Raw genomic sequence first — 9,266 nt, forward strand, 5'->3', positions numbered from 1 at the left:
AGGCCCCTGCCCGCGCCCCAGCCGTGTCAGTGAGCTCCGAAGCCCACGCACAGGAAACGAGGATTAAAAACAAAAGTCCCCCCCCCCTCCGAGCTCCCCCCGCCGCAGTACACAGCACTTCTGCTTTTGTGAGCAGCTTCCTGCGCCGTAGCAGCAGCAGCAGCCACCAGTGTCACCCCCGCTGCACCCGCCGTGGGGCTGCCCTGCCCACGGCCCTCGCCCAGCGCGCCCCACTGAGCCGCCGGAACAAGACACTGGCGTTCAAAGGGAGCCAGCGAAGACAGGGACCTCTCACCAGCCCCCCGGGGCCCCAGGCAGCTCCCTCCCACGTGTGCCCGCCCGTATGCCACCCTCCGCCTGCTAGGGGGAAGTGGAGCCGCTCTAGGACACCACAGCTCTGGCGGTGCCAGCGTTGGTGGGTTGGATGAATTCCAGCCCGTAGCCACCGATGCAACGTAAGCAAGAACAGGACAAAATGCCCCTGGTCCCCCCGGGGAGCCTCAGACCGTGTGCTGCGGGGATACGCTCAGTCTCCAGGGCCTCGTTCAATGCTTGGCTCCTCCGCTGTGTGCAGCCCGGGCCATGGGGCTGCCCTGACGCAAGCTGCCAAAGAGCCAGCAGACATCACGGCCCAGACGGGCGCTAGGTACCTTAATACCCAAGGGGATCTGGCCTCAGGAGCGTTCGGTGACTCTCCGCCTGAATTTGAGGCCAGGACTCAGCAGTGAACAGCCCCCTTTCCGCCTGTGCAGGTGCCAGCCTGCTCTTCGCCCTGCCACGCTCTGAGAAGCCCGCAGGCGGCGCTGCCCCGCGAGTGCCCAGCTGACTCCACATACCAGGGCAGACTCCCCCCGCTCCAGGAGCAGTTGCTAGTGTAAATGCACGAACAGCGGATGGCGGGGGAGGGGAAGATGCTGCCAAGATAGGAGTTTCCTGTCCTGAAAGCAGGGCTGAAGGGAGGCAGGTGGGGGGACCCTGGGCTGGGAACGACCAAAGTGCAGTGGCGGGGGCCCAGGATGGGCACAGCTCCATGACTGAGCAGTGGAGCAGTGGGTCTGGATGCAGATCTCCTCCCACCAGGCTCTGGAGAGAAGCAGGAACATGTGCGCGCCTTGCCTAACGTCACGCAGCAGTGCCTGGCAAGGAACGCAGGAAGGAGTCCTGGCTGCCAATCCCCTGCTCTAACCACTAGACACTGCTCCCTTTTACATAGCATTAAAGCAGGATGGGTGAATATGCGTCTCACTCCCCTCCGGAAGTCAGGTGTGCAGAGGAGCTTGCCAGAGCGCACAGCCCGAGAACCAGTGGCCAAAGGGGAAGTGAGAGCACGGGGGAGGCAGTGGGTGCTTTGTAAGTCCCAGGGGGATGGGGTGCACATCACCATGTCGAAGAGCTGTGGGGAGCAGCCCGCTCCCTCCCACTTCTAATCTCTGTGGCATCTTTGACAAGCACCAGCACCTAGGAGGGTGCAGACTAGGCACGTCCCATGCGCTCCTACCAAATTGGGCTCAGAGCATGGGGGGATTAAAAGAAAATCCAATTCTTTTACATTTCAATTAAGTACATTTTTCCTTTTTTAAAATAAACCTATTTAAATGTGAAGTTACTGACAACCTAAGTCAAGGTCCTAAACTTACCCTAGTCTAAAGTCATTTAAATTAAATAAATATAATATTAAGCAGTATGTTTGCTCTTGAAGCTTTACTGAAAGTCAGGCGCCTGACGTATGTATCCAACATATCTGTATTTGACAATAAACAATTTTTAAATGCCCAGTTTGTGCATTTTTAATCGAATTCCAATTTCCATCCAAATGCAGCTTGACACAAATCACAAGTAAAAAAAAATCATCTAGTAAATAAGAAAAGCATCGCTCACTGTTTTCTAACGATAGAAAACAGGAAAAATTAAGAATCTGAGTAAATGTGTGTTTAGCTAAGTAACTGCTTAAATAAATACATATAGTTACGATGTATCCTCCTGATTAGCAAAAACTAGTATCAAATTTAGTGTAAAGGCTATCTTCAATGGCAAACCAACATATTTTAATGGTTACCAACCAATCAGAATCAACTTCCTTTAGTAACATAACTAAAATATGCAAATGCAAACCAAGATTATTATTTAAATCAAGGTTTCCTGCTTGCTGATTGAAATCACAATTCAAATCTGCAGTTGAAATCACTCTGATCGAAATCAATCCTCCCTGTCAGAGCGTGGGCTGCCCGAGGGCCTGTACACAGAGACATTCCCCTTAGCCCACCTTGGGACCTGCCAATGACGAGAACAAATTCCATCCATTTCTAACAGAGCCTGCAAAGGAGAAGAGGAGCAAAGTTCCCAATCACCAGCTAGGGGTACAGGATAAAAAATTAAAAAAATGAATCACCTAGGGCTACACAGCTGTCAAAAAGGCGAATAATATGTTAGGAACTGGTAGGAAAGGGATAACACCCAAGACAGAAAATATCATAATGCCACTATATAAAACTATTATGCACCCACCCCTTGAATACTGAGCCCAGTTCTGGTCACCCTATCTCAAAAAGGATAGAATGGAAGTGGAAAAGGTCCAGAGAAGGGCAACAAAGATGATCAAGGGATGGAACAACTTCCATACAAGGAGACACTCAGATGATCATAGCTGTTCACCTTAGAAAAGAGATGACTAAGGGTCAAATGATCTGAAGTCTATAAAGTCATGAATGGCATGGGAGAAAAAGTGTTATTTACCCTTTCCCACAATAAAAAAATCTATTTAATTAATCAGCAGCCGGCTTAATCCAAGCAAGAACATGGACTTTTCACACGACGCGCAACTCTCCTGTGGAACTCGTTGCCATGGAATGCTGTGATGGCCAAAAAGTATAACTGGGTTCAAAACAGAGCTGAATAAAGCCAACAATGCTTATTAGCCAAGACGTAACCCCATGCTTGGGGTACCCTGAACCTCTGACTACTGGAAGCCAGGACTGGAAGACAGGGGGGAAAATCACCTCATGGTAGTGAACTGAAGTTAAAATCCCAGAGCCCTGTGTAACTGATGCACTGATGTCTGCCAGAAGCCGTGTCCACATTTACAGCAGCATGCCCAGCACAGGCAGTACACGAGAAGCTACGCGCTGCAGCTAAAGGCTCTGGCGGGGGGAGGTAGCAGGACACTGCTTTGCTAAAAGGAGCAGTGGGAGGCACCGTTTGGGTGTGTAGACAGCCCCATGGGGGACATGCCCTGGGGGAGGGGGCAGGTTTGCCCTGCCCTCCACTGTACACATCTCAGCTTCTACACTCTGTGAACCGGTGCTTGCCGGGTGGGCCGCGCCTGCTACTCCACATGCTGCCGTAAGCATAGACAGAGCCTGAGTCTGCCGGCAGCATGTGACAGCCGTTCAAGGCTCTGCAAAGCCCGTCCATTTTTTTTCACAGATGGATGGATTCCAAGGTCAGAAGGGACCCTTGCGATAAGGCCTCCTGTCTGACCTCCTGCACAGCACAGGCCAGAGACCTGCCCCAGAATAATTCCCGGACCAGATCTTTTAGAAAAACATCCAGTCTTGATTTAAACATTGGCTGTGATGGAGAATCCACCACAACCTTGGGTAAATTATTCCTATGTTAATTACCCTGACTGTTAAAAATTTACGCCTTATTGCCTGTCTGAATTGGTCTAGCTTCAACTTCCAGCCATCGGATCGTGTTAGACCTCTCGCTGCTAGATTGAAGAGCCCATTCTTAAATATTTGTTCCCACTTAGGTACTTACAAACTGCAATCAAGCCACCCCTTAACCTTCTCCTCTGTTAAGCTAATGGACTGTTCACTCTGAAGTCTAATGACAGCCAATTTAAATTTCAGATCAAAGCAAGAAAGAGGAGGAAGCACTACGTTATGAAGATCCATTGTAAGTGGAATCTCAGACTGGTGTCAAATGGCTGGAGGTTGGCTTGTGGGTGGAGCTTGGGAGGGTACCACTACTTCGATTCCACACCCCCACCCTGATTCAGCCCTTGAATGGAGCACTGGGGACAGCGATGCCCAGGATGCCACGGAAAGGGAGCAGCATGAAGTTTTGAGCCCTGGTTTTGCGAATGCTCTGGCCCCGTGGCCCAGGCAGACATGCACGGTTTTGTTAACAAGACAACAGACACACCAACGCTGTCCAGAAACGGCCAGAGATTTATTGTCGTATTTAAAGTAAAAATAAGAGACCCTAGCAGGGCGGAGGGGCCAGCTGATCCCAGCTCAGGGAAACTGCCCAGCTGCATGTTTCCTGTCTCACAGGACATGTCCAAATCCCCCCTCGAGCCCCTGTGCAGCACCCTTCCCTGGTCCAGGGGCACAGAGGGGGGTAGGGGTTCTCCCCACCCTAGAACTTCTTGTTCTTGCTCAGTTTGTTGCGGAGCTTGGTGTTTTGCTTCCGCAGGTGCCTCCAGTACTGGGGTGTCTCGGGGTCCAGCTCCTCCAGTTTCTTGGGGGGGCCGAGGTGCATCTGGAAAAGCCTAGGGACCAAAGCACAGGAGAGAGTGAGTTTCCAGGCCAGGCAGGACCCCTCAGCCCTGACTCAGGTGATGGGACAGGTCAATACCCTACCAGTATCTGCTATCTCCAGTCCCTCGGGTACCTGGCTGGCTCCCTGCTTCATGCAGTCACCACCAACTAGCACGCCCCAGAACTTAAAACTCCCCAGAGCTAGCCGTGGTCACCAGAGCTGGGCCAAATTTTTCACAAAGCTTTTTTTTGGTGGGAAAATGCAGATTCAGCTACATTGAAAAGTTTCACCAATTCACATCGATTTCACCAAATTGCTTTGGATGGGAGTAGGGGGAAATCACATTTAATTTCCACCTTTTTTAAACAAAATTCTTTGATTTTTTTAGTGCAAAATGAGGGGGCATTTCCAACTTCCCTTTCATTTCATTAAATAATAAAACAAGTTGAGAAACAGCCAAGATCAAAACAAAATGTTTTGTTTGATTTGAAACAGATTTCCGCCCCCGTTTTTCAGAATTACCAGCAAACCAAAAACTCGCATGACTTGCCCAGCTCTGCTGGTCACCACACTACACATCTCCCACCTGACAGATGGGGTGGGACAGGACCTGATCCCAAACACATGGGACTAAGCACTGGCAGGTTGGGGGCCTCGGAAAACAGGGCCTGGTCTCCCTCATTCGTGACATTCCAGCTAGTCTCCTACTTCCTTCCCCTGGGAATTTAGGGCCGGTCAGAGGAGCTAGGGCTTTACAGGCCTGGAAACCAAATCCCATCGCTTATTCACAGAACAGGGAGAGCCGCTCCACCCCTTCCCTAACATGGGCAGCCCCTGACAGACAGGTAATGGGGTTTCAGTTGCTCCAGTAAACAGCACCCAGTTCTGCAGGGGGCCTTGGGTGCAGGGATACGCCATTGGACGTGCAGGCGGCTAGAGACAGACATCGACTCAAATGCAGGGCTACCAGTGTGGGGGCGCACCTTTAGAGAGTGGCTGACGGCTCTGTTTGTTTTTTATTTCTCTTCTAGTAGCGCCTAGGAACTCCAGTCGTGACCCCATTGTGCTAGGCACTGCACAAACACAACAACTAACTCCTCCCCCCCGGATCATCTTTCAGCTGTGCAGTGCAATGTATCTCATAATCCTGATTTGACCCTCTTAGTACCCCTGGGGCATAACCCCATGTTAGGGGCTGGGACAGTTGGGTCCAAGGTCTCGCACTCAGTCAGTGACAGAGCCAGTTGGGGAACCCTGCAGCCCCCAGTCCCCTGCTTTAACCACAAGACCCCCATGTGTCTCTCCTGGCTGGGAGAGGGCAGATACTGGCTGGGAGAGGGCAGATACAGGCATCACCCACCAGTGGGGATATTCAGCATCGTCCTTCAGCGCCACCTCCGGGCCCTCTTTGTAGTAGTTCACGCCTATGGCGTGCGTGGTGAGCATCACGGGGTCTTTGCACACCTCTGGGTCTTTCATCTCCTCCTTACTGAGGCTTTTCCCTTTGGCCTTCGCCACTGCAGAGACAAGCACAGAAGTCAGCATGGTGCCCGGCCGAACTGGTGCTGGAGGGAGATGCCGGACTATCGCAGGGAGCAGCAACGGTTCTGCCAACTTCCTCCATCTGCGATTTCTGCTTCCTGCGGGGCAGGGACCAGACCCACTCACTACACAACTGAGCAGCTCTGGAGGCACGTCCATGGGCTGTGAAAGCCCCAAATGCTCCACAACTGCCCCACTGGATTCTCTAGTTTGGACTCCCCATAGCCCCGGCCCACGGCAAGGCAAGGAGGAGCAGAATCCTATGAATTTCCGATGTGCCCATCACCATGACATCCAGACATCTGCCGTGCAGTTCGGGCCACCGTCTCTCCCCGAGACTCCAGGCTGTCGTTGCAAAACAAGGAGCCTCTCTTGTGGGGGCAGCTGGAGCTGGGCATATTAAACATCCCACCACTCCAAACACAGGTGTGAAGACCTCAGCACCCAGCACAACTGGTGCCAATCTACCGCACTCATCTGACAGGATCACCCCCGTAGAGGAGCACCTCACAATCGCTCGGGTATTGATCTTCCCAATGCCCCGGGGGGTAGTGAGGGCCTATGGATCCCCGTTTCACAGGTGAGGCACGCAGCCAGGATGCCATTCCCATGGTCACACAGGAGGGACTGCACCCACCGCTCCGAAATCCAGGGCCAGTGCTCCAGCTGCTGGACCAATCCGACCTCTCCCCTCCACCCGTGAGGTCGGTATTATGGATTTGCAACATGGGGAAACTGAGGTCCGGAAAAGGCAAGGGAAAGAGAAACTCGCCGGAGAGCTGGCGGTGGTACCAGGAGCAGAACCCAGGAGTCCTGGCTCCCAGGTGCAGCCCTCCCTCCCTCCGGGGCAGTGAAATCTCAGCGGCCGGGGGGGGCTCCAGGCGTGTGGCGGGAGCCCGGCCATCGCCAGCGCGGCTGGGCCACGTGGCTGGGCCCCCTCTGCCCTCGCCAAGACACCTGCTCCCAGCCAGCCGGGCTAGGGCCCCCCCGCGAGCTAAGCCCGGAGTCGGGCGGGGGGGGGGTCCTAGGAAGGGCAGCGGAGCCCGCCGGCGGCGCAGCCAGCAGCGAGCGCTCCGCTGAGTCCCCGCCGCTCAGCGCACCCCAGACCGCCCGGCAGCCGCACGCGTCGCTCACCCGCTTTCTTGGCGTAACCTTGAGCCGGGACCCTGCAGGCGGCGGCGGGGCCCAGGCTGCCCCCAGCCCGGAGCGCTCGGGCAAGCGCCTTGGCGGCCATCCGCGCCCGCTGCCAGCTGCACGGCCCGGGGCTGCTCCGGTCCCGCCCCGCGGGGGGACTGGCCGGCTCACTGCCGGGCTGGGCCGGGCCGGCTGCCGCTGCTGCCCCGGCCCTGGTGCAGGCTGGGATGAGCCGTGCAGCAGGGAGCAGAGCCGAGCCGAGCGGAGCACGCCGGGAGCTGTAGTCGATTTGCTCCCCGGCCTCGCAGCCCGCGGGGGGGGGGAGTTAAAGTCTCTTTTTAAACCTCATCCGCGGGTAAATCTGCCCGTGCAAAGTGATCGCAGCCTGAATCCTGCCCGTGCCCAGTGCCCAGTGCGAGTGTCACTGCACGGGGGGGAGGCGGAATATTAGCCTGATACTGGCGTGATAATACCTGCTCATTACTAATCCGCAGCCACCGTCCATACGTCGCATTGGGCCTGCACTCGGCCCGGGGCAGGGCGGATCTTCTAAAAGATCCGCGCTAGGAAATATGTCAGGGCAGGTTTCTGGGCTGTGTGATGCAGGTCAGAGGAAGGTGATCACAACAGACCTTCTGCCCGTGGAATCTAGGGTAACACGTCACAGTGATGATTGAAACCGTTCTCCTTGAACTGCACTTTCCAGGGCAATCTTAACGGTGAAGTGGCAAGAACACCTTCATCCTTCATGGTTATGAATATCTCTGTTATTATACTCAAGTGGGATGGATGACCTTATAGCTCACCTTCATTAATGAGTCATTATTATTTCATTTATTGCGCCTAGTGCTACAAGCGCCTGGTGGCAGGGGAGAGCTTGAAAACGGCCCCCGGAAGGTGCAGAACCCAGCAAGCGAATACAGAGAAGCTACCATTTATTATTTTGGAAAATCTCATGATTTTTAAGCCACTCACCATATTTCATGGCTCAGCAACACACGCCCCCAAAGCCTGATCCTGCAAACACTGGCACTTGTGAGAACATTTACTGCTCAGAATCAGTGGCTTACCATGGGCCTCCAACATCTGGGGGCCAATATTTGCATTTCCCCCCCGTTGCGGCAGCGCCCCGTGGCAGGGGGGGGTGTCTGCAGTCCCGTTTCCCACTCCCCCCCACTGTGGGGGAGGCAGAGGTGGCTGGGAGCAGGAATGATGGGAGGGGGGGAAGCATGATGGGCTCTGTTCCCCGCAGCTCCCTCATTGTGCCCAGTGCCGGGGGCAGAAGGGCTGGGAGGATGCTTGCTCCCCCTGCAGCAGGAGCCCTCGGCCACCAGCAGGTCTGAGCTGGAGTCAGCATGGCCACCCCCGCAGGCCAGTGCCCTGGGGCATGGCCCCCTCAGTATGCCACTGCTAAGAATACAGTATAGTCCCGTTGAGATCAATGGGCCAACTCGTGTATAAGCACTTGCAGGACTGGAACAACAATGCAGATAAGATGCTAGCTAGGAATAATCATGGCCCCGTGTCCTCCAAATACATATGCGTGGGAATAAGTTCAGACCCCTCGGAGGTCATGGGAGTACAGGGTTTGCAGGACGCTGGCCTCTCACTGCACTTCATAGACTCTGAGGCCAGAAGGGATCTGAGATCGGATCACCTGACTGCCTGTATACAGTTAGACCGAAGCATTTTAGTGCTTTAGAGACTAAACTGTTGCGTGCCGCAGGCAGAGAAGGGGAGAGACCACGTTGCCATCCATGCCCCAGGCCCCTGCAATGGCAGGGAATTGTTTAGGTGAGACGTGTGCAGATGATCCCAGCAGGCAAACAGAGGGAGCTGAAAAACCCCAAGGTCCCTCCCAGTCTCATCTGGGAGAAAATTCTTAAATGGTGCTATGGGAGTAATATAAATAACAATCAACAATAAATGCTTTCATCGCTTCCAAGGCCAGAAGGGATGACTGCGATCATCTAGTCTGACCTCCTGTGCCACACAGGCCAGAGAATGTACCCACAATTGTGCCTAGAGCAGATCTTTTAGAAAAACATCCAGTCTTGATCCGGCCTCCTAGGCAGACCCTCCACCCATAAGGAACCCCCTTGGCA

General features: G+C 54.2%; 1 protein-coding gene across 1 annotated transcript; it reads right to left on the bottom strand.

Annotated features, from left to right (window-relative positions):
• Nucleotides 1-4,154: 4,154 nt before the first annotated feature.
• MRPL54 (mitochondrial ribosomal protein L54) lies at nucleotides 4,155-7,438 on the bottom strand. The gene is made up of 3 exons (XM_067554177.1): nucleotides 7,162-7,438; nucleotides 5,846-6,002; nucleotides 4,155-4,495 (listed from the first exon to the last, which is right to left on the bottom strand). Exons 1-3 carry the CDS (start codon nucleotides 7,259-7,261, stop codon nucleotides 4,363-4,365), a joined length of 390 nt encoding a protein of 129 aa, XP_067410278.1. The 5' UTR covers nucleotides 7,262-7,438; the 3' UTR covers nucleotides 4,155-4,362.
• Between the last annotated feature and the right edge of the window lie 1,828 nt (nucleotides 7,439-9,266).

The sequence above is a fragment of the Emydura macquarii genome, unplaced genomic scaffold, assembly GCF_026122565.2.
Source record: "Emydura macquarii macquarii isolate MOO-44397 ecotype Brisbane River unplaced genomic scaffold, CSIRO-AGI_Emac_v2 contig_306, whole genome shotgun sequence".
Lineage (NCBI taxonomy): Eukaryota > Metazoa > Chordata > Testudines > Chelidae > Emydura > Emydura macquarii.